Source organism: Rattus norvegicus, chromosome 9, assembly GCF_036323735.1.
Source record: "Rattus norvegicus strain BN/NHsdMcwi chromosome 9, GRCr8, whole genome shotgun sequence".
Taxonomy (NCBI): Eukaryota; Metazoa; Chordata; class Mammalia; order Rodentia; family Muridae; genus Rattus; species Rattus norvegicus.
Window position 1 is genome coordinate 95,403,089 of NC_086027.1, and position 25,686 is coordinate 95,428,774.

Genomic DNA, 25,686 nt, shown 5'->3' on the forward strand with positions numbered 1-25,686 from the left:
GCTTGCTAGGCAAGGGCTCTGGGTTTGGTCCCCAGCTCCGAAAAAAAGAAAGAAAAAAAAATTTCGTGGGGGTTTAAACCTGTAGACACTTGTAAGTCTAGGACAAGAGGATCGCTCACCAATTTGAGGCTAAACAGACTGTATAAAAGAGAAAGGGGAGGAGGAAGGGAAGAGGAAAGAAAAGAGAGAGAAAAGGAGAGAGGGAGAAAAGAAAAACACTAGCTTAAATCAGGTCTGCAAGGCTGTTTTCCCCATCTTTTGTGTGAGGCCACCCATTGCCCTTCCCCAGTGAGGTGAGGCCCTTGGTGAGCTCTTAATTCACAGCGAGGGCAGGCAGCTGTTATTAATTTGTTACAGGATCGTCCTGAAGACCAAAGGCTTACACTGAGACCATGCGTACAGAACAGAGAGCGGTTAGAGTTACTGCCTTGAGTCCCCTTTTTTTGTACCACGAGACTAAGTCACTTCCCGTTTTGAGGGAGCAGAGAAAATGGGACAATGAAAGCAGCCCCGTGAGGTTTTATTCTTGCCTGCCCTGAGAACCCAGGCCCGGGGAAGGAAGTGACTGCAAGCAGGCCCCTCTAAAGGGCTGCTTTGAAGACAGGGCTACAGGTCTGATTTTAAACCCCGATACACAGGGGAGGAAGGCTTCACTGAAGTGGTCCCTTTATTGTTGCGCCAGGACTTCAGTAGATGCCACTGGGCCTGTGTTTCTTGCAGGAACAAAAGACAACAACCTTGATGGAGCACCTGGGCGGGGAAGGGGAGCCGGCTGGCGCCTCCGCTCTGCTCTTTGCTGCTGTGGTGGCTCAGAGATGCTCCTCTGCGTCTGTTAACACGCTTTGTCCCTGTGTCAGTCAAGTGGCTCACTCTTGCCTCACCCGTGGCCTTCTGTTTGCCAGCACATTCCTTTCAAAGGGGCTAGCCTCTGATCTCAGCCCCCCTCTCCAATCATCATTGAGCTTTTGAGACAGGGTTCCTATAAGTTCAATCTGCTCTCAAACTCTCTGATATACCCTCAGTCTTGAATTCCTAATCTTTCTGCCTCTACCTCCCAGGCTCGTATCCCTAAGACCTGTTATCTTGTCTATTTAAAAAGCGTGTTGAGGGGAGGAGGCCCAGATTGGGGTGGGTGGGATATCTCAGTGGTTAAGTGCAGTGGCTGATGTTGTAGAGTGCCCAGGTTTGGTTCCCAGTACCCACAAGGAGGCTAGCAACTGTAACTCATGCCCTGGGGGACGGTCTAACACCCCCTTCTGGCCTCTACTGTCACTACTCACACTTGGTATAAATACATGCAGGCAAACCACCAATACACTTTTTTTTTTATTAAAAAAATAATAACTTGAAGGCTAGTGGATAAAGCCTATGCCACACAAATTCGAGAGGCTGAATTCAGATCCCCAGAACCCTCATGAAGCTGAAAGCCATAGCTCCTCTGTGGTCCTAGCACTCCTAGGAGGCGGGAAGCAGAGGCACAGGGGAGTCCCCAGGAATCTCTGATCCAACTAGCGGGGCATCCAGTGATGAATGTTAGTAACTCTCCCTGAAACAAGGTAGAGGGCAAGGACTACTACTGATGCTGCCTTCTAACAAACATATCCCACCTGCACACACATACACGCGCACACACACACACACACACACACACACACACACACACCACGCACGCACCCTAATGCACGCACATGCACACACATGCAATTGTAAACTGCACAATTGGTATTGTGTTAACTGAACCTAGCGCTTACTGGGGTCCTTTCTGAACTATGTGACCTTTCTGTTAGACCTGGAAGGTGCTTCAGACTCTGGGTCTGTTTGGTTTTCCAGGTCAGAATCCCAGAGGAGTGGAGGACTGCCTTACTGAACCAGTCTCTGTGTCTAGGGGGGAGCCCCTGCTCACACTGGCCTCATTGGCAGCTCTCTTTGGGTGAGCATGGGGAAAGCTCCCTCTCGTCCTGAAAGGCTGAAGACAAGTCTCTGCCTTGTTTGTTGACCTTTAGCTATCACCCCCATCCCCCAGCACACCCCTCTCCTTACACCTAATCCTCTCAGCTCCTCTGTTCAACCAGCACCGGAACCCTCTGCTAAGGCCTGAACTGATTGTGTTTTGATGGCACCAACCCTCAGTGGCCCCAGTCTTCTTTGTAGACGTTGGAATGCGTCGTGTGAACAGAGGACAGCAGACATTTATCTAAATCTCGGCATCAAAGTTTCATTAGTGGGCCCTAACTAGGCCACTTCCCCTGAAAGTTTGTGAGCTGCTGGGGACGGAATCCAAGGTTTGGTGCATAGCAAAGAAGGTGCCCTGCATTGAGCCACACCCCCGGCCCGAGGACCAACTGTCCTCATACGGTACTGCCACCACCTCCCATGGAAAATCCCCAGGCGTGGAGGATGTGAGCTTGGGATAAGCTTGTGTGATCTGGTTCCCTCTGTTAAGTTTGGACACATAACCTCATGGGCCAGGTTCTGGAAAGTTCCGCAGTGTAGAAGCCTGTTGGCTTTGACCAGGACTCTTGTAACAGAGACAACCCATTCTAGCTTGTTTGTAAAAGATCAGTTCTCGGCAGCTCTCAGAAAAGCCTTTCTCTGCATCTGAAGCCTGCTCCTAACACCGTTGGGCTCCTGGGCTGCATCTGCAGGCAGCTCTGAGTAGGAGTTTAGCCTGTTTAGGGTTTAGAGTTTAGGGTTCTCACTGACTGGCCCCAGCCTCTCTGGAGTGAAGGGTCTGCAGAGGGTAGGGCAGAGCATCATGGGACTGGTGAGAGTGTGGCTGCCTTTATGGGGCTTCGGGACTTTGCAGCTCACCTTGCCGTGGTTGAGTGTGGTCAAAGTCTACTGGGCTCTCTGCCGTTTAACAGATGTCCAAAGGCATGCTGCTGAACCTGCCCCTTCTAAAGCCTAGGCTTAAAGAGTTGGTCTGGGAGTGGAGGGAGGTCCTGAGAGAGAGAAAATGTTAGAATTGGAATTGTTTTGGAATGGGTTGTATGGTGAGTCTCTTGGACTTCTTGCTGTGTGCTGTTTTTAGGATTTTGGTTTTGTTTTGCTTTTCTTTTATTAAAAAAGTGTGTGTGTGTGTGTGTGTGTGTGTGTGTGTGTGTGTGTGTGTGTGTGTGGTTTGTATATATCTGTGTACCTCATGTATACGATGACTTCAGAAACTAGGAGAGCATCCTCTGGGACTAAAGTTACAGGTGATTGTGGACCACCACAGAAGAGCTGGAAATAGAACCCCAGGGCTCTGGAAGGGTAGTGGTTTGGTCCTGTACCGCAGATATATATGAAATTTAACCCTGCTTCCAGCCATTTTTTTAATGGTACTTGGGATCAAATCTGGGGCTGTGTACACACTAGGTAGGCGTCCTGGCTTTGAACATTCACCTCAGCCATGTTAAGCACATTCGCACTGCGATGCAGTCATCCCTGTGTGGCCCCAGAGTTTGTTTGTCTTGGAATGCTGAGGGTGCCCTTACCCCTCCTCCATCTTTGTCTACCCTCACCGTACTTCTGCACTTAGGAATTTTGCTACCCCGGTGCCTCAGAGAGGCGGAATCTCGCAAAGTGTGTACCATACCATTTCACTTTGCATGAGTTAGTTCACAGAACTCGGAAGGTACTTCAAGTTCATCCATGCTGTAGTATGACTTCGATCTTCCTTTCATTCAATTGCATGGATCCACCCTGTTCTGCATATCCGCTCCGGGCTCGTGGACACTTGGGTTTCTTCCACCATAACTATTGTAAGACAGTGTTGTGGTGAGCCTTCATATACCAGTATCTATTTAAGACATTGCTTCTATAGCATGGAGAGTAAAGTGTGTATCTTAGTGGAAGAGCACTGGCCTGTTCTATGCAAGGCTCTAGGTTGAGAGAGAGAAAATGTTAGAATTGGAATTGTTTTGGAATGGGTGGTATGGTGAGTCTCTTGGACTTCTTGCTGTGTGCTATTTTTAGGCATCAAGCCAGCTTCCTTTTTTCCTCCTAATTCTATCTTTTGTTTTATTAGTGGTGTGTGTGTGTGTGTGTGTGTGTGTGTGTGTGTGTGTGTGTGTGTGTGTGTGTAAAAGAGAGGGGAGAGAGATCATGTATATGCATGTCAATGAAAGAGAGGCCAGCCTCGGCGTGGTTTTTCTGGTGCTGTGTGTGTTCACGAGGATGTGTACACATAACCATGGCATCCATGTGGAGGTCAGACAATAACTTGGAAGAGTTGGTCCCTTCTTGACCTTAGGTTGTTTCTGGGATGTCAGGCTTGTGTGACATCCACTTGAGCCATCTCCCCTGTCCCAACTCAGTGAGATGTTTTCTAGATTCTTCCCTCACAAATGTGCCCCAAGCAAGATCTGAGACCACCTTCCTTGGGTGGCACAGGAACAGACAGTTACCATGATTGTCTGGGTATATGCACCTCTGAGTCTCCCACCAGCGCCTGGTAGAGAGCCTTGCTTACATGAGCAGTGGCCGTGGTTTTACCAGACCAGTTTGATATCTGTGTTTCAAAAGCAAATGAGTATCTGTGTTTCAAAAGCAAATGAGTGTATGCCATCCCAGCAGCCCTTGGACATAGACCCAAGCAGGCTGAAGACAGGAACACTTGTACCAAAAAAAAAAATCAAAGCAGGATTATTTTTATTAGTGTAATGCATTTCCATAATATTTACTCCCTCTCCTAACTCCTTCTAGATCCACCCCGACTTCCCCACCCACCCAACTTTGTGCCCCCTTTTTTAAAAAAAAATCTATCAAGTACAAATACAGTTTGTGCTATCCATATACTCTTGGATATGTGGCTTACATTGGAGGCAGGTCTACCCTCCCAGGGGTCACACCCTTAATGGCCAATAGCTCCTTAGTTAGGGGTGGGACTTCATGCCCACCTCTCCTCTCCATGTTGAGATTCCACCTTACCTGAGTCTGCACAGGGCTGGCTCATGATGTTTAAAATGCTCTTAGTTCAAACGTGCATCTTCTTTGATGCGTCCAGAAAACAGTTTCCTTATAGTCAGTCATCACCTATGACTCTTACAGTCTTCCAGTCCCCTCTTCCACCATGATCCTTGAGCCTTGGGAGGAAGGGATGTGATATAGAGGTCCGATTTAGGACTGAGCATTCTGTAGTCTCGTATTGACTTCTCCCTGGTCAGTTGTGGGTCTCTGTGTTAACCACCATCTATTGCAAAAAGGCTTCTCTGATGAGAGTTGCTGGTACTAATCCATGGGTATAGCAAAAGTCATTGGGAGTCAGTTGAATATTATGTGCATCTAGCAGAGTAGCAAATTCTTACCTAGGGCCCCGTGGTGGCCCACCTAGTCACAAATTCTTGGCCTCAGTAATGGTTCTAGGTGTGGGTGGAACAGTACTTGTGGGATGGGCCTGGCATCCAATGAAAAAGTGGTTGGTTACTCCCATTTTTGTGCCACTATTATACCAATGGGCGAGACTTGCTAAGCAGATCACTCTCTTAGCTCAGAGTGTTCACAGTCCGGTAAGAGTAATGATTCCTTTCATCCCATGTTAGTGCCCATGGTACCTTCCAGCACTGGGAAAGACAGCCGGTGGGATGAGATTTCTTCTGGGTTTGTACCATCTTGGTTTCTCTATGCTCTACGACTCAAGTGTACATCGTCTTCAGAAAGGCATCATTTAAAAAAAAATAGGTTTGACTTCTGAGGAGTTTCCATTTAAAGGTTTACATTTCTACATTTTGTTTTTATTCCTTTGTACGTGCCTGTCTGCCACGTGCATGGTCATATCCACCATGGTCAGAAGAAGGTATTGGATCCCCTGGAACTAGAATTACAGTGGACATAGGTTTTCTGATGGGGGCGTGAGGAGCTCGGCTCCTCTGCAGGAACAATGCGTGCCCTCAGCCAGCGTGTCACATCTCCAGCACCGAAGTGGCATCATTTGTGATAGCCAGAAGCGGGACAATGGCTCCCGCTTTGTCTGTTTTGATGGCTCTGGGTATGTCACTTGGAGCATCACACCACGGAGTCGACGCTGTATCCCTGAATTACAAAGCCCCTGAGCTTTGATTTTAGGTAAATGAAATCTATTCGGAGTCAGGTTTGTCAACCCAATGGAAATCATTGCTTATTTATTTATTTTGAGATAGGGTCTCAAGCCCGGTAGCCCAGTTTTGCCTTAAACTCACTAAGATATTCCTGCCTCAGCTTCTTGAATGTTTGGGCTTACAGTCAGGGGTCGCCTGGGTACTTGCACTATTAAGCACCCACACATCTTCTTTTGATTCCTTAAGGTCCCAGGCTGGCCCCTCTGGAAACCTAGAGGCACCCTGTTAATTTCCAGACCTCTGGGACACTCTTACTAAGGGATTCTCAGAGGTCATCACCAGTCACACAGAGATCTTGCTTGTATCCTTTGTGGAGGAATTCTTCCAGCACTGGCTGTGCCCAGCCAGAGCTCAGAGGGTTTGAGGGGGAAAAATAGCCAACGGAAGAGGGCGGTGAATCCTGGCACCAGACAAGGACTTACAATGGATGCTACTGGAGAATAGGAATCCCACAGAGGAGAGGAGGGAGGGGTCTACAATGGGCGGAACAGCATGAATCAGCCACTGTGGCTGGAACAGAGTGTGTCAGGGAGTCCTGGGCCCTACATGCTAATGTAGACTTTAAATACCACTGCCCACAGCTTAGATTACCAGTTACCCACAGGCTGCATTTCTTGTGAATAGCGATGGTTCTCAACAAAGGTGCTTTTTCTTTATGGGGTTGGGGGTCAATGAATAGTGAAAAAGACTGAATATATTTTTTTAAAAAAATATGGTAAAATGTGCATAACAAAAATGACCACTTTGAACTGGTATAGTTGCAGCTGGAGGTTTCAGAGTGAATTTGGCTGCTCCGAGCTACAGAGTGGAACCCTGTCTAAGCACACATGCATGCTGGTACGTACACACACACACACACACACACACACACACACACACACACACGGGGGAGACACACAGAGGGGCCAGACCCATGGCCTCTGTGGGCACCTGCACTCCTGTGCACCTACACATAAATTCACATACATGCATATAATTAAAAATAATAAAAATAGAAAATGGAGGAATGGGGGTTGGGAATTGAGCTCAGTGGTAGAGCACTTGCCTAGCAAGCACAAGGCCCTGGGTTCAGTCCCCAGCTCCGAAAAAAAGAATAAAAAAAAAAAAAAAAAGAAAAGAAAATGGAGGAATGAAAATGACCATTTTAAGCATTTAAGTGAACACAGTTTCAGGACACTAAGCGTACAGACAGCATTGCACCAGCACCTTGACCGTTTCCTTATCCCAGATCGAGTCTTTACCTATTAAGCCATCCCTCCAGCCCCAGGAGAAAACCTTCAGCTTTCTGTCTAGATCAGTTTGACTCCTGTCCTTTGGTGATTGATTTAATTCACTTACTGTGGCATCCCTGAGGGTCACCCATGTTGCAGCCCGCATAAAAGTTATCTTTATTGCTGCAAAGTATTCCATTCTGTGACAGTTCTACACTGCACAGTGTGAGTGAGCCTGTGTGCTTACCAGCCCATCTGTCCTTGGGTTCCTGGTTCCCATTTCTTGGCGGTGGAGACCTAATTGGTCCATTCTTTTTTTTTAATGTATGTGGTGCTGGAACCGGGGCTTCCTGCCCAAGGCTAAGCAAGTGTTCTTTTAGTGAGCTTCATCTGAAGCCTCTTTTTCTTCTTTTTATTTATTTTTTGGGACAGGGTCTTTCTCTACATAGGCCGGGCTGTCCTAGAACTCACAAAGTTCTGTCTGCCTCAGCTTCTGGAATGCTGGACCCGCTTCTTTCTTCTTTAAAACAGGATATTTAGGCCTGAGCGACAAGAGGGTCTCTGGGCAGCAGGAAGCATAAAAAGGACTTGGGAAGGGAGACAAGGTGTCCTATGAGGTCATATGTGTAGAAAAGGAACCGGGATAGGAAGTGGCTGGGAGGAGGTCAAGAGCAGGTACCTGAAGATGGCTGGCTCTAGGAGAAAGGCATAGACCTCTCACTACATGAAGCTGGTCTTATTTCCAGGCAGGGGTTTAGGGCTAGAGTGACAGCCAGCTGAGGGGCCAGCCACTGTGGGAAGCCAGCCTCCCACACAGCTGTGACTACTCAGACCAGGAAATGAGTGACCCAGCACTCAGCTTGAGGTGAGACCACGCCCACTTCACGGCCACACCCCCCGGTGGAAAGCACTTTCAAAGATAGATGCAAGACAAACTGGAGGGTGAGGGGGGTTGCCAGGACTGTGAGCGACAGAGACAATAGGACGGTGACCGATTGAGTGGAGTAGCTTTTGTTGGGTTTCAGAACATGCTATGTGCCGTCAGTCCAACATTTGGAGGTGTTGGGTCAAGGTTAGTTGACGAAAAATAAAGGCGATAAAAGACATGAAAGTCAACAGGTTGAACGAGGTCCATTTTGAGGGCGCACAGCACAAAGACAAACTTTTTTTTTTTAACTAAAAGAGGGATCTCTTTTGATGAGGTAGTCTGAAGGGTCCTAATAAGGTGGCCTTTTAGACCCGGGGCGGGGGTCCTTTCAGATGACGTAAGATGACATAGCCTCCAGGGGTACCTTACAGTGAAGTGGCCTGAGGAGGCCACTCCTGCAATGCAGGAGGCAACTTAGTTTACTCTTGAGTAGGTGAAACCAAAAGCATTACACATCTGGGAAAGGAATCCGTGTCATGTTGTCCTGACCTTGCCTCCTTGGACCCTGCAGGTATGATGCTGGAAAAGATGGCTTCATCGACCTGATGGAGCTGAAACTCATGATGGAGAAACTGGGGGCCCCTCAGACCCACCTGGGCCTGAAGAATATGATCCAGGAGGTGGATGAAGACTTCGACGGCAAGCTCAGCTTTCGGGAGGTATCTATGGCGTGTTGAGACCGAGAGGACCCCAGCTCACCCACAGCCCCCAAGGGCAAATGGGTTGGCCTCTTGAGAACACTCTTTGGTTGGGATTTTAATGTTCAACTTAGCTTTTAGGCATAGCTTTTGTAAACGGTGTGGGTGGCATATTCCTATGATCCCAGCTCTTGAGAACTATACAAGGAGCATGAGTTGAGGCCAGTGCCTGCTACATTGTGAATTACATGGGACCCTGTCTCCAAAACATATCTTTTATGATAGCTTATGTCCCTGTAATCCTAGTATGTGAAGGCTGAGGCAGGAGGATTGCTGTGAGCTTCTGCCTATGGGCAACTATGCCTGAATTCTTACTTTGGGGTGTGTGTGTGTGTGTGCATGGGTTTTGTTGGAAGGCTTCAGAATGTTTCAGTTGGACATGAAGCCATATAACTTGTGACAGAATCCTAACAACAGGATGACAGACTTGGACTATCTTCTGTTGTCCTGTTGTAGGTTCTGAATCACCTGAGTCCTTAAGACCGAGAGCGATACTCCTAACCACTGAGCCATCTCTTCAGCTTCCTTTCTCCTGTTTTATTCAGGGGCCACCCATTGGTGGTCCAACTGAATCTGAGCCACTGGCTATCTTTTGGTTAGCCTACAGTGTGGTCTTTCCTCACAGAAGTAGGCATCTGAAGCTTAGAGACCTCCAAAGCAATTTTGTCAGTTCTTGGCCCTTTTAAGAGACTCCAGTGACATTGACATCAATCCTTTGTGTGCTCCAAGCCTTGTCTTGGTCTCGTTTCTAGGTTATCCCAGGTGTGTGAGCTTGGAAGTGTAAGGACCTGTGGCCATCTAGTCCTCACAGGCCACACCCTGCTCTATGATTTTATGTTGCTGCGTTCATCCATGGCCAAGCTATCTGAGCTTGCAGTAAGACCTAAAACTGACAGAGCAGGGCTGGGGACAGGAGAATCTCTATCAGTCTGGCTTCAGCTCTAGAGCCTTCTGCTTCAGGTTCCTGAGCCCTGGAACTGTAGGCTTGTACCAGCATGCCTGGCCACACGGGAGTTCTTTTTGCTCTTTCGAGACAGAGTTTCACTCTTTTGTATATACTGGCCTTGAACTCACTATGAAGCCAGATTTGGCTTTGGACAAACAGAAATCTTCCTGTCTTAACCTCCTTAGTCCTGGAAATTATAGGCATGTAACCACATAGTCTGTTGGTTCTCTCTCTCTCTCTCTCTCTCTCTCTCTCTCTCTCTCTCTCACACACACACACACACACACACACACACACACGCAAAAAACATTGTTAAAAATTATTTTATGAGTATGAATGTTTTGTCTGTGTGTGTGTGTCTGTGACCTGTGTGCCTGAAGCCTTGGAGGCCAGAAGAGAGCATCAGATCTGGAACTGGAGTCATAAATGTCAGTGAGCTGCCATGGGAGCTGAGAATCAAACCTGGGTCCTCTACAAGAGCAGCAAGTGCTGTTAACTGTGGAAGCCACCTTTTTACCTCTGAAGACAGAATGCAGGCTGGCTTCACTGTGTAGTTGAGGATGACCTTGAGCTCCTCATCCCCTTGTCCCTCCCTCCTATGTGCCAGGATCACAAAAATGCACCTTCACACCTAGCTTTACCCTTGGTGATTCTTTTTTAAACTTTTTTTAAACCTCATTTATTGTATGGGACGTAAATGCCTCCATGCATGTGTGGTCAGAGGATGACTTGGATGTCCTTCTGTGCCAGTCCAGGGCTAGAACTCTGGCTGTCGGTCTTGGCAGCAGGTACCTCTACCTTTTGAGCTATCTTGTCAGCCCACGCATGGGTTCTTGACACATCCTTTCCCATAGCAAGTTACCTCCTTTGTCCTAATAGGAAAGGTATCTCTGCCATTTACAAATGGAGAGCTCGAATACAGTCTTCCTGCACCATTAGCCACAGTCACGATGGGCTTGTGGGGGGGGGGGAGGAACTACTGAACTCCCTCTGCCCTCTGCCTTTGTTCTCTACCTCTCCATCCCTCCCCCTGTCCCCAGAGTCACAGCTCGGACATTTTCCAACCCCACTCCATGCCAGTCTTTGTGGACTATAAATAGGAAAACAAACAAGGTTGTCAGGCAGTGAGGGAGATTGTCATTCAGGGCAGCGAGGGCTGTAATGGGTGAAATGGGAGTGCCTGGGATGCTGGGTGCACTGGGGTTGAACTGGGTCTTCTCTCTCTCTCTCTCTCTCTCTCTCTCTCTCTCTCTCTCTCTCTCTCCTTCCTTCTTTCCTTTCTTCTTTACTTCTTTCTTCCTTTCTTTCTTTCCTTTCTTCTCTGCTCCTCCTTGTCCTCCTTCTTTGGCTGGCTGGGGATGGGAGACCCCTGAACTATGGTGGGGACCCGTTGGTCATCTGTTGAACTGGCAGAGCGAGCTCTTACAGCCTTGAACCTCAGACCTCAGAACGCACAGTACCGGGAAAGAGCAGAAGGGATTCACTAATGTTTCAGGCATGCAGTGCCCTTCTGTGAATGCCCAGCACTGTCATCTCCACTTAAACCTATTTAAAATTATTGTATTTATTTGTTTGTTTGTTTGTTTGTTTGTTTGTTTATTTTGTGTGGAGGGAAAGGGTACATGGGTGCCACAGCATACCTGTGGAGGTCAGAGGTTAACTCCCATCACATGGACCCTGGGGATCAAACTCAGGCTCTCAAGGCTTGCTGACAAACACCCTGAGCCATCCCTCCCTCCCTCCCTCTTTAGAGGTCAGGAAACTGAGAGCCCCTGGATGCTCAGCTGGGGCAACACTCCCTCTTTTCTGAGCGGGAACCCCTGGGCCCCTCAGAAGTGTTACTGTGGAAGGCAGCTCCTCGTGAGGACCTCCAGTCAATGAAGTGCTTTAACAATGGCTACATGTTGGGGTTGGGGATTTAGCTCAGTGGTAGAGCACTTGCCTAGCAAGCACAAGGCCCTGGGTTTGGTCCCTAGCTCTGGAAAAAAAAAAAAAAGAACAATGGCTACATGTTCAGCCTAGTTTCTGTTGCGATAACAGAACATCCCAGTCCCAGCCTGGATGATTTAGAAAGGAAAGAAGTTTGTCTTGGCCTCGGAGTTCAAGGGCATGGCACATTGACCCCTGCAAGGCTCTGCAGGTCACGTGCAGCTTGAGGAAAGCACAGGGTAAGTGTGGATGAGAGAGCCTCATGGTGAGAGAACGGGAGACAAAGAAGCTCCCTTCATAACGTGCAGCCCCTAAAATCCATCCTCCCCCTCAGTGGCCTATTTTCCTTGCTAAGGCAACCACCTCTCAACACTTTCAAACTAAGGACCAAGCATGATAGAGCCAGATACTGAGGGGCAGGCATTTCCTGACCCCACAGCTCACATTTGCCGAAGCCTCTACTGCTTCTATGTCCTTCATGAGAGAAGAGAGAACCTCAAGAAACAGCAGCCACCATTGTCCCTACCCTCCTGGCTTCTGTCCCATTGCTGGGGGCCTGGCCTCTTTGGACCGGCTTGATTTCAACTAATGTGCTAGCTCCAAGAACTGCTGCAAACCCAGTCTTTGCCGGCCTCTAGTGAGAGAGTTGGAAGCTGCAAGCAGGAGAACGGAGAACATGGTATTATTTCTTTTAATCCAGACAGCTTCCGGGACCTCAGAGAAGCCACAAGACCCTGCCCATGTCACTTCATGTCTTTGATTAGTACTCCCCCAGTCTCCACAGCAGAGTGAGGGCTGAGTTAAAAACAGAGAGCAGGGAGTTCTGGCCTTGGGAGCTAAGACACTGGGGTTGGGATTTGGGAAGCCTGTTGGAGAGGTGACTGTCTTTCTAACATTCTTCCTCTGTGCGTGCTTTCGGTAGCATCTGAAGACCTGGAGAAACCTCTTCTGGTGGTTTGGGTCCCATCGATTTATAAGTGGGGGATGGTGGTGTTCATAGAAACCACACAATGCTCGTTAGGCCGATCAATTTGTAATTTTAAAAAATGCATTTATTTTATTTTATTTTATTTTATTGGTTCTTTTTTTCGGAGCTGGGGACCGAACCCAGGGCCTTATGCTTCCTAGGCAAGCGCTCTACCACTGAGCTAAATCCCCAACCCCAAAAATGCATTTATTTTATGTGTATAAAAGTCTTGCCTCCGTGCACGTATGTATACCATGTACATGCCCAGTGCTTACAGAGGCCAGAAGAGGGCACTGGATCGCCTAGAAGTAGAGTTAGGGATGGTTGTGAGCCATTCTGTGAGTGCTGGGAAAGAACCAGAGTCCCCTGCAAGTGCTCTTAACCACAGATCTGTCCCTTCAACTCCCCCTCCCCACAGCTTGTAGTTTTTTGTGTGGGGGCAAACCCTGACAACCTGAATTCAATCTCTGGTACCCACATAGTAGAAGAGAGCCAACAGGGTTGTCCTCTGATCTCCATACATACACCATGCATACATGTATACAAAATGAATAATTAATTCATAGGTTGTGTTGCTTTTTTTTTTTTTGTTTTGGGCTAGACTTTCACACCATAGCCCACACTGGCCTGGACCTGTTGGCAGTCTTCCTACCCCTGCTGCCTGATGCTGATGTTATAAGTGTGAGGCACCATGCTAACTTTATAATAATTACAGAGAAGGGATCCAAATAACTGGAAAGTAGCCCTGGGAGAGGTTAGATGAGGAGGGACTGTGATTTAAGAATTTATTCTGCAGAGGCCCTAACACAGCTGCCCTCAAAGATTACTTTGTTGAGGTTACACATTTTGAATGTGGAAGAAGACGGTGGGTTACACAATAAATGTGGGGCTTACTGAGTAACTATTTGGAAGAAAAATAAGGTTAATGATTACCCTACCAATAGAACAGAATACATTTCAGAGATTAAATATTTACGTGGTTTTTTTTTTAAAGCTATAAAAGTACTAGACAGAAACATACCTGACTGTTTATGTAACCTTGGTGTTGGGGAACATTTTTCTAAGCCTGTCTCTGGTAAGAGGAAAGAAAAATATTTGACAGCCTTTATGTCTTGGAGTCAAAAGGTACCCTGAGGAAGCCAGGAGTTTGTGGCACACTCTGGTGGTCCCAACTCATTCCGGAGCCCAACACAGGAGTATGAGTTGAGACCAGCAGCATAGCAAGACCCTCTCATCCAAAAAAGTAATAAGCAGAGCCCCTGTGGTGTCGAACGCCTTTAACCCTAGCGCTCAGGAGGCCGAGGTAGGTAGATCCGTGTGAGTTTGAAGCCAGCCTAGTTTACACAGTGAGTTCCAGGACAGCTAGGGCATTGTAGAGAGACTCTGTCTCAAGAAACAAAATTAACAAACAGGCCGGTGAGGCAGCTCAGTAGGTAAAGACAAGATGGCAAGCCTGCCCGGCTGAGTTCAAGCCCAGGGGCCCACACGGCGGAAGGAGAACTGACTCACGCAAGCTGTCTTCTGACCTCCGCAAGTGTGCTCTGGCACGTGTGTAAACCAACAGAGCCATAGCTCCGGCACACTCAAATGACATGAAGCAGAGCTGACATGTTTTAAACCTACCAAGGCCTACCGAGATCTCTTAGTAAACCACAGGAAAGGTAAGCGCTCTCATGCGGAAACAGAACACATGGGGAAAAAAAGAGAAGTGGCTGGAGATGTGAGAAAGCGGGGTCAGTGCGATTGATGGCTCGGTGTGTAAAGGACAAACTGGACAACCTGAGTTTAATCTCAGGGACTCACATGAAGAGAATCAACTCTACAGTTGTCCTCTGACCTACATATGTGTACCATGTTTTACACATACACACTAATTAAAAAATTATTTTTTAACTTAAAAAACGTTTAATATAAAAGATTTAAGTTGGGGCTGGTAAAAGTCTGTAATCCCAGCACTTGGGAGGCAGAGGTGGGTGGATCTTTGTGAACTCAAGACTCGAGACCCTCTGAAAAAAAATAACCAAAAATATAATTAAATTATAATATAATTCAAAAATAGCGTATGGGGTTGGAGAAATGGCTGAATAGAGCAATGGTTCTCAACCTGGGGATCAGGACACCTTGGGGGTCGCCTATCGGATATCCTGCATATCAGGTATTTACAGTTTGTAACAGTAGCAAAATTATAAAGTAACAGGGAGGATGATTTTATGGCTGGGGGTCACCACAGCATGAGGACCTGTATTAAAAGGTCGCAGCGTTAGGAAGGTTGAGAACTGCTCAGATTGAGGCTCCTTCAGCTGTCCTAGCCGTGGAAGCATGATGCCCGAAGTTTAGTTCCCAGAACACGTGTAGAACACTGAGCGTATTTGCACACGTCTGTAATCCCAGCACACCTACAGAGAGATGGGCGGCAGAGACAAGAGGGTCATGGGAAGATGGAGGGCCGGTAGCCTTGAGCAGACAGCAGCAACAGAAACAAGACAGACCCTGCCTCAGTAAGGAGGAAGGCAAGAACTGATGCCAGAGAGATAACCTCTGCCCTCTACACATGTGCTGTGGAATGTACATGCCTATCTCATAACCCAATAAATAAATAAGTGCATCAATTAATAAATGAATCAATGTGGGCTAGACATATACCTTCAATCCCAGCAGTCAGGAGAGGACTTCTATAACTTCATGGCCTTTCTGGTCTATATAGCCAGGTCTAGCCCAACCAAGACGATGCAGTGAGACCTTGCATCAAAGAAACAAGCACAAGCAAATGAGTACACGTTAGATTATAAGCCTTCCCCATCATGTCTAGCTTATGCAGTTCTTACTTGGGATTGAACTCAGGGCTTTCTAACAACCAGGCTACTCTGCAACCCTACTGTGTGGATATTTGAGGGCTAGATTTCCAACAGTGGCTGTTAATGGATGGAAGAGAGAGTTTGTATTTAATTCAGTGTATTTATTTGGTGCTGGGGATTGGACTCAGGTCCTTACACATAGTAAGCGTGTGCTTTCCCACCGAGCTATGCCCTCAACTCCGTGGTTTTGGTTGTGATGACCTGGTAACCAACAAAACCGTTCTCTACATATGCACAGGCATAGCATCGTTTTCTAGGTGGGAGAGATGACCGAGAGTGCTTGATGCCCTAGCAGAGGATCCAAGTTTGATTCCCAGTACCCATATCAGGCAGCCTTGAACTACTAATAACTCCAGCTCAAGGGGCTCCAACGCTGTCTCCTGAAGGTCATGGATTCCTGCACCCACCCAAACACATCCTCCCCCATAGGCTTAGTTTTTTTCCTTTGTTTTGTTTTTGTTTTTGTTTTGTTTTTTGAGATGGGGTTTCTCAGTTTGAGACAGCCCTGTCTGTCCTGGAACTCACTCTGTAGACCAGGCTGGCCTTGAACACACAGAGATCCTCCTGCCTCTGCCTCCCTAGTCCTGGGATTAAAGGTGTGCGCCACCACCGCCCTACAAAAACCCACCCTTTTCAAATGCTTGGGCAGAATGTCATTTGTTCAGGCTTGAGGGATTATTACGGATGTTTTGGTGACCGAGTAATAGAATGGTCAAATCTTTTGTCCTTCTTCCTCCCACAGTTTCTGCTCATTTTCCACAAGGCTGCTGCTGGAGAGCTGCAGGAGGACAGTGGGCTGCTGGCACTGGCCAAGTTTTCTGAGATCAATGTCGCCCTGGAGGGTGTCAGAGGTGCCAAGAACTTCTTCGAAGCCAAGGTGAGCGGCTGTTCCTTTCCTACCCAGCCACCACTCTTCCTTTACCCTGCCCTTGTGGCAGGACCAGGAAGTCTGTATAATCTATACAGGTACGGGGGGGGGGGGTGGGGAGGATAAGAGGGTGAATCCTCACACCATCTGGAAAACACAGTATAGAAGACACCTGTTCACAGGCCCCAGAGGGTTTATGGGTTCTAGGTTTGTACTCTCCGTCTAGACTTTGTCTAAGGTTCCTTTCTATCTCCACAACCACATGAGTTGCTTCTGGAGCGTTCCCCAACACACACACACACACACACACACACACACACACACACACACACACACACACACACACACTTACTTTAAAATGACTATCATTAAAAAAAAAGTCTTTTAAAAAGTAATATCTAGGGGTTGGGGATTTAGCTCAGTGGTAGAAGGCCCTGGGTTCGGTCCCCAGCTCCGAAAAAAAGAAAATTAGTATCTGGATCAGAGACAAGTGGAGAGGGGTTCGGGGAAGAGTTCCCCGGGCCCCCCACATCAATGTTTGCTTCACTGAAAGTGGTCCAGAGGTGGGAAGCCCCTCAGCCCTGCAAGTTCACAGTCATTCAACACCGAGGCACCTCCCCAAAGTTAGCTGCTGCATCCTTGTCTCTGCAGAGCATACATGTAGACAGACAGACAGGAGAGCCCTCCACACCTGCTGCCAAGCAGGGCAGGGTCCCCTGAGAGGGTCACATGCTCCCCACCAGGTCGGTCACCCAAGAGCAGATCTGCCTCCTGCACTCACATTGTCACTCTAGGCCTGTTTCCGTTTGTACCATGTAGGTAGCAACAGGATTAAACGAGCTCACATATATAGCGCTAAGCAATTGCCTGGCTTGTGGGGAAGCAGCTGGCATGTCGTCCTAGCTTTTGGGACTGCATGCTTCTTCTGTTTCCAGCCTCTGGGGGGCTTTGAGTTTCTTCCAGGAGCTTCTCCAAGGCCAGAGTGACCTTGGTGACATCCCGGCCTGCTTAGAGCTCAAAACAGGACTCAATTCTCACTTGTCCGTGATGCTCGCTCTGTTGGCAAAGACCAGCCAGTGCATTGACTTCTGAAACCCAGGAAGAGGGGACAAAGTATTTGCCTTCCCCAGGGGGCCCACACAGACAGTACAAGGAGGGAAGCCAATGATTCGTTGACACAGCATGTAGAGATGAGGAAGGGGTTCCTTCTTTGATGGAGCTTCTTTGGCCATTGGCTTCATCACGTTTGCAATCACTTATGGCTTCTTGGGAAGGGGCCTAGGACTGAGGCCTGAGAGTAGCAGGACACTTCACTGTTACGGTGCACTGGGCCAAGTGCTGTAGGTGACGCGCACCCGAGTCCCTATGCCTGTGTCATCTAGGCGTGCAGGACCAGTCATAACTCGCCTGTGAGCCCCGCTCCAGCCTCATCCAGTCCTTGAGATGTTTCTGGGAATCCTCACAATCAGTTTTCAGAACCGGTAGCTCCTTTCGCCCAGAGCGCCACCCCAGGGCCTCTGTTTGGAGAACTCTGCTCCCTTTGGGACCACCTTCTAGGGCAGCTCATTCTTGGCTAACCAGACCTGGAGAGGCCCCTCTCCCGAGTGCCTGCATTCCGTGTGTTAGTGGCACTGTTTTGTGTCTGTTCAGTGCTCTCAGGCGCTTGCAGGAAGAGCAGTTAATATTCTATCTCTGGAATGCCTCCCTTCTGATATGCTTGGGCTCCTGGCAGGGATTTTCCCATAACAGTGCTGGGGTAGATGGAAACTGGATGCAACCTAAGCTTCCATTACCAGAGACAAAGCCATCATGGCCCTGCATTTGCTCACTCTGCAGCCGTCAAAGATTGAGATGAGGCTGCATGATATGTGTGGGCAGACGCCAAAAGCAAGCAAGCAAAACGATACGCGTGAACTTGGTTTTAAATACAGAATACAGCCAAGATAGTTACGAACGAAATTGTGAGCAATAGTTACGTCAAAGGACTCATTTTATATTTTTAGAGTGTCATAGTAGAATTGGTGTGCTTTGTTTTTATAAGGAGGAAAGGTGAAGTGCCAAAAGAAAGAAAAAAAACCACAATAAACCTTTTCCTACTTGCTATGTTTATATGTCTGCCTCCCCAGCGAGACTCCAAGGCAGAGTGGGCGTGTTATCGTTGTAATTACAGCGCCCAGTGTGTAATGGCTCTCAATAAACGTTCTGCATGAATGAAGAATGGAGTGAAACACTGTTTGGACTTGGGAGAGGCCATAAAGGAGATGACACTGGTGACAGATGTTCCAAGATGAATGGGGATGCACCTTGTAATCAAGGAAGGGAGGCGTTCTAGTCATGGGAACTGCAAGCGAAGGCTCCAAGACATGCCAGGCCAGGAGTCTTGGAGGCTGGGGACGACTCGGGTAAGCAGGCAGGGCTGGAGCCATAGCTGGTAAAGCAAGCCAAGACGCAAGTGTGCAGACCTAGGAACAGGGCCACGCTTCTCCCCCTCCGTCATGAGGTAGGTGAGTCTTGAGATCAGATGGTCCCTGGATGTAACCCCCAGGCTGAGAGGACATCTGTAGACTGGCCTTCCAGGTCCAACCCAAGTCTCTCTCAAACTTTTTTGGGTGTGTGTGTGAGGAGGCGGAGTTGTCAGGAAACACGTGGCTGGCCCAGTGCAGCCGGGCTGGGATAGCACAGCTGCGGGGGCTGGAGAGCCCTCAGAGGTGTTTGTCCAGGTCTGACCTAGGACAGATGCACTAGGAGATATTCCCACAGGTGCATGGGGAGGAATATCGGTTGTCAAGCATTGTGACAGTGGGACCAGGGACAGTATAATGACACACAACTCTAGAACTCCAGCGCTCGTGACTACCTTATTGGGAAACTTTGGAAGACCAGTAGGCAGTGTGCATTGAGGAGGAGAGCTGAGATTTTCTTTTCCATCAAGAAAGCCCCTCCCCCAAGTGGGAGTGGTTTGAGGAGAGAAAGTGGTAGACTGGGCTTTGGTGTGAAGTCCAAGGTAACTTCAGGTACAGTAGAGACATGCATGGATTTGGTAGGTATGGTGCTGACTGCAAGTGATCCTCCAGTCATGGCCACATGGAGGCTATAAAAATAGGTCTGTCTTGGACGTCTGTGTGTCTTGCTTTAAGGATGGGTCGTGAAGCAATTCTTCCATGCCTTTACCAATGTCTGGATCATAGCTGTCCTCATAGCCCCTGGGGGTAGGGGTGGACCCAGATTCCACATGCCAGGTGAACTTCTCATAGGAAGAAAGGAGGAAGAAATATGATTTGTGGGCACCCAGGAGCACAGAGGATGGGAGCCATCATCCCAGGTACATGTCGAGCCAGCAGGAGAATAGATCTTAGTGGTAACTGGACTATGGGGAAGACTTGTATGTAAGTCCTCAGGGAAGTTGGGTCATCAGAAGTCCAAGAGAATGCTGGAGAAAAGTGCTATTTTGCTGGACAAGAGCTGTTTGGATTTTTGAAATTTCATTTTTATTTTTGTTAGTTATGTATATGAATATGTCTGGGTTAGGGGGTCTGTGACTATGACTGCGGGAGCCCAAAGAAGTAAGAGTTATCAGATGTCTCTGGATTTAGAGTAGCTTTGAGCCTCTTGGTGTGGGTGCTGGGAATTGAACTTCGATCCATCTGGAAGAACAGTGTGTGCTCTGACCTCTAAGTCATCTCTCCATCCCTAGCAAGTCCCTTCTTCCAACATAGGGTCCTACAGATGGAACTCAGGTTGTCAAATTTGGCACCAAGCTATCTGGCCAGCCCTCAGTAGAAACGCTTAAAGGATCCGATTCACCCTGTTGGACTGATTGCACTGCGATAGGACAAAAATGGACCTGATAGGAGGAGCCCTGAGAGCCAAGTCTCAATTGCAGATGCCCAGGCAGGTGAGACCATAGCTTAGGGTCAGGTAAAAACATTCTTGTGTGTGTCTTGTAGCCTCTGAGAGAGGTCAGCATCTGTTCATATCAGGGGGAAATTGTCCAGGAAATGCAGAAATAAAAAGCAAGATGACTGAGAAGATAGGACATGGGGTTAGGGTCAAGGGCTGGTTCTAGAACCCAGAGGGAGGATGGTCAGGGGTGGTCTATTAGAACCCAGAGGCAAGCTGGACTTTTGTGGTGCCGGAGATGAAAGGTTCCTGGTTGAAGAGATGGCAAATGTCTCCCTCTCCTGTTGTCCTAACTAGGAATGGTGGGGAGGGGAGACTTGGTGCTGGATCAGACCTCTTCCAGTGCTTTAGCTTCACACACCAACACCCTGGAGGGAGGCGTTTATTGTCCCGTTTTGGTTGGGGCGTATGTGTGTGAGTGCGCCTGTGCATGTGCGTATTTGACTCGAGATGAAATCTCCCATAGTGTGGGCTGACCTTGAACTTTTAATCTTCCTGCCACCACTGCCCCAGTGCTGGGAAAAACAAGGCATTTGCCAACAGACTCAACAATTTTCCCACACAGAAGATAAGGATGTTGAAGCTTGCACAGTGTTTCCTTGGTAAACATTTAGCAACAAACTATCATCTTGTAATCCTAGCATTCAGGAGGCAGAGATAGGAAGTTTAAGAGTTCAAGGCCCAGATCCACAACATACAGAGTTCAGCAGCTGTCTGGACTAGAAGAGGCCCTGTGGTATAAACATCAAGGTTTTTTTTTTTTTAGGTTTTATTTTATTTATATGAGTATACCGTCACTGTCTTCAGATCTGTACACCAGAAGAGAACATCAGATCCCATTACAGATGATTGTAAGCTACCATGTGGTTGTTGGGAATTGAACTCAGGACCTCTGGAAGAGCAGTCAGCCGTCTCACCAGCTCCTCAAGTTTGTTTTAAGTTCTATAAATAACATACTTTACATCCTTCGTCATGCCATAGTCCACATAGCTATTGACTAACAGAGATCGATCCACAGAGAAGGTGCCCCCACCACCCCACCCCCGCCCTAGACTCGCATCTGTTGCCAGATTGTGGTTGCAATGGACAGAAGAAAATAGTTTCTAGGACTAGAGAGATTGCTCAGTGGTTAAGAGCACTGGTTGTTCTTCCAGAGGACCTGAGTTTGATTGCCAGCACCCACATGGCTGTTTACAACTGTCTGTAACTCCAGGTCCAGGGCTTCCAAAGTCCAAACATGCACATGGAGCACAGACTCACGTAAAGGCAAAAATACCTAAACACATTAAAATAGAATTTAAAAAAATTAGTTCCAGTATGATATTAGTTCCTAGTTTGAGATAATTCATAAAGAAAAAAGTGAAAGAATGAATCCTGAAACCTCAGGCTGGGTGTGACAGTGCATGCCTGTAATCCCAACCCTTAAGGAAGCTGAGGCAGGAGGTTTACAGCATGTTTGAGGCTGGCTTGGGCTTCCCAGCAAGTAACAGGACTCAAGGGAGCTGAGTATTACAGCTGTGAGGAGAAAGATCCCTCACAGGGAGGCTTGGTCAGGGAGCCAAGGAGTACCACAAAGTCACACCATACAAGAAACCTCCCACAAGAGATTTGCTAGGAGACAAAGAGGGTGTCTCAGGCGAGAAGCCACAGGGAAATGAGCAAGACACAGGCTTAATATAGGGTTTCTTGGGGGAGGAGTTTTTCAGGGTGGAAATTTCTAGGGTGGGGATTGGTAAGATTTCAAGTCCTGAACCTGGGCAAGCCCAGGGATTGGTGGGTTTTTGAGCTCAGGGATTAGTGGGTTGGAGCTTGGGGATTGATGGTTTTTTTGAGCTCAGGGATTAGTAAATTTTCAAACTGGGAAAGAGGGTAGCTTAAGAGATAACCCAGTGGTTGAAGTGTTTGCTGCAGGAAGGCCAGAGTTTAGATGGCCAGAACCCTTTGTGAAACAGGACATGTTAATCTCAGTTCTCTTGTGGCAAGAAGGGTGGATTGAAGCAGTTCCTGGAAACTAGGAGACCAGCTAGCCTGGATACAGAAACACGAGTAAGAGAGCAATTTTGTCCCAAACAAGGTGAGGGTGAAGACTAACACTTGAGGTTGTCTTCTGACATCTACACACAAGCAAGCAGGCACCATCAACAAAGAGAGAGACCGGGAGGAAAAACTTCAGCTTCATTGTTTGGCATACTGAGTAATTTCTTGTTGAGGATTTTAAGTTCCAGGAGGTCATCCTCTCACTGTCTCGGGACATTTCATGACGCAAAGGCCACAGACAATTTAAAGTTTCACCTGCATTTTTAACATTTTCCCAGCCCATTATGACAAGATGGTGTACACACAGACAGTGAAGGCCAACTGTTGGCTGTTTTCCATGATGTAAACATTCACACAGAGATTGAGTTCAAGCTCTCAGTGGAACGTGGATGCAGGTAGAGCCAGGAAGCTGTTCACAGTCAAATAAAAAACACCACCCAGCATTCCCACTCTGGAGACACAGCCCGAGCAGATCCTAGTAGTATGTAATATGATGGCCCTTCAGTACTCAACCCTTTTCCCGTTGGTACGATTGATTGTAGATTCGTTCAATCTAAGATTTTGTAATGACTAATTTTATAAATGGCTCACAGACATTCTAGGAATCAAGTTGGTTTTCGAGCAGTCACAAGTCAGTTGCTTGTAGGTCTGACATACCTTGAGGTAGTGGAGAGACTGGATCTGTTTTCTTCTAATTGAAGGAGGCCGAGGTGGAATGGATGGGTGACCACTGTGAGGAGAGAGATAAGAAAGAAATCCAATGAAGATCCAGCTCTGGCCAGGAATCCCCAAGTCCCAGTGGTTGTAGCCACTCTCTTTATAAGAGGTTTTTATTGTTTTTATGTATAAGAATCCTTTACCTGCCTACATGTATGTGCACCACATGCCTACAGAGGCCAGAAGAAGGTGTCCAGAGTCCTTGGAACTGGAGGTTCAGATGGTTTTGGACTGTCATATAGACTCTGGGAACTGAACTTTGGTCCTCTGTAACTGCTCTTGATCACTAAGCTTCCTCTCTATACTGAAGAGATTCTTTTTTAAGTGTGTCCTCAGCTTGGAAGCATGCATTCTAAATTGTGGCAGTGAAGGTGGAGCTTGGTGAGGCGGGTGAGCAGATGTGATGGTATGCCAGGCTGGGGAATGAGGGTGTAGTTGGCCCTTTGTGTATATGAAGGGATTGGTTCTAGACCTCACAATATAAAGTGGTGTTTAGGGTTGTAGACATAGTGTACTTGACAAAGCATTTATCTTGCAAGCATGGGAACCCAAGTTCAGACCCCTGACCCCACTTGAAAAAAAAAAGAAGCCAGACATGGTGGTATATCTGGATCCTTGGGGCTCCCTAGCTAGCCAGCCAGCCAGCCAGCCAGCCAGCCAGCCTACTTACTTAGCAAGCTCCAGGCTAAAGCAAGGTGAGCACATGAGAAACTACAGTCAAGGGTCTTCTGGTCTCTGCATGCAGGTGTACCCATGTGCATGCTCACATATACACACATGAAGTGGCTTATGTTTGCATAAACCTATGTACATTCCTCCCCCATATATTGATAATCAGTGTTGTGAAAACATAGACAATAATAAATAAAGGTTACAAATAACAGACAATACAAACAAGTAACAAAAGACGGTGAGCAGATGCACGAAGGGTCATGCATGTTCACTTTCTGAAGACACTGAATTTGAGAACAAACTCATATGACAATCACAGCTACCAGTTGCTCTAGCTCCATGGGCACCCAGACACATGCACACTCATCATTTTAAAATAAATAATTAGAAATTAAAAAGAAGTTTAATTAATTAATTAAAACATTTTTGAAATAGAGTTTTATATACGCAGCCCAGGTTGGCCTTAAGTCTGTAATCTTCCTGCCTTTGTGTCCAGACAAAATTGAATTAAAAAGAAATTTATTTAATTGAAAAGAAATTTATACCCATTTTCTGATTCCCAGGTTTGAATTCATGGCCTTGTGCATGCTAAGCACACAAGTAGCCACTGGATTCTACCTCATCTCCCCCAAATAATGCTTAAACAGAGCATCGAGTGATATTAAACCCTGGGTGGGGTGTGAGGACAAGTGCAGCCACCATGGAAACAGCATGTTAGTTTTTTGGGGATCGAACCCAGGGCCTTGCCTTTGCTAGGCAAGCGCTCTACCACTGAGCTAAATCCCCAATCCCGAAACAGCATGTTAGATAAGAGGAATGGATGTCTTCTCTGAAGGAGTCGAGTGATGGGAAATATAGGAACAATAGGGAACTGTCAACAGAAGGTTCTGAGAACAGCTGGTCCCAGTGGAACAGGCTTTTAAGCTTAGCCACTTGGGAAGCTGAGGCAGCAGGGTCACAAGTTGCCAGCCCAACCCTGTCTCAAAAAGTTGAGAGGTCTGAGGATACTAGATGAGGGGAGATGGTCTTTTCTAAAAGGCTCAGTTCCAAAATAGACTGCCAAGATAGGAGATAGATTAGACAGACAGACAGACAGACAGACAGACAGACAAAGTAACTAGATAAATAGATTGGAAAGAAATAAAACACACACACAAAGGTAAATGTAAAGGACAGTTGGCTAGCTATTTTAAGTAGAAGAATTTAAAATCTCTCCTTTATACCCTCTATTAAAATAGATGAGGGACTGGAGAGAGGGCTTGGTGGTTAAGAGCACTGGCTGCTTTTGAAGAGGATCTGGGTTCACGTCCCAGCACCTCATGGTGGCTCACAAACATCTGTGACTCCAGTTCCAGGGGTACAGTGACATCTCCTGACCTCCATAGAAGCCACACATGTGGTGCATATAACATACATGCAGGCAAAGCACTCATACACATAAAATGAGATTCAAAATCTAAAATAAAGGAGCGTGTGTCTGTGTGTCTGTCTGTGTGTATGCATATGCGCACCAACCAGATAAAGTCAGGTATATCTCACACCTGTCAAACCAATGTTTATGAGGTGGAGGCAGGAGGGTCAAAAATTGAAGGCCAGTTTGGGCTACACAGTGAGTTTGAGGCTAGCCTGGACTATGTGAGCAAAGTACAGAAGATACACATGAAAGTATTAGAAGGGAATATAGAAAAGTGGATTTAGAGCGTTGGAGGCTTTCTTCGGTGTGATATAAAAGGCAAGAGCTAATGTTGATAAATTAAATTACATGAAGATTTTAAGTACTTTGGAGGCCCAAAGATAGGAAGAGAAGATTTGCAGCAAGGGATTGGTGTTATGTAGAGAGCTGCAGATTGAAAGAGAAAAGCAGTTGGGACGTGAACATGG

General features: G+C 47.3%; 1 protein-coding gene across 4 annotated transcripts in view; it reads left to right on the plus strand.

Annotated features, from left to right (window-relative positions):
• Nucleotides 1-25,686, plus strand: part of Efhd1 (EF-hand domain family, member D1) — a 46,646-nt gene that overhangs the window by 16,934 nt on the left and 4,026 nt on the right. For 2 of the 4 annotated variants that reach the window (XM_006245468.4, NM_001109310.1), the window contains exons 2-3: nt 8,728-8,875; nt 16,354-16,488. In XM_006245468.4, coding sequence (XP_006245530.1) covers nt 8,728-8,875; nt 16,354-16,488 — 283 coding nt within the window. Of the gene's footprint in view, nt 1-8,727; nt 8,876-16,353; nt 16,489-18,605; nt 18,695-20,195; nt 24,936-25,686 lie in introns of those variants that run through there. The other 2 variants (XM_039084118.2, XM_039084119.2) reach the window with 2 other exon arrangements.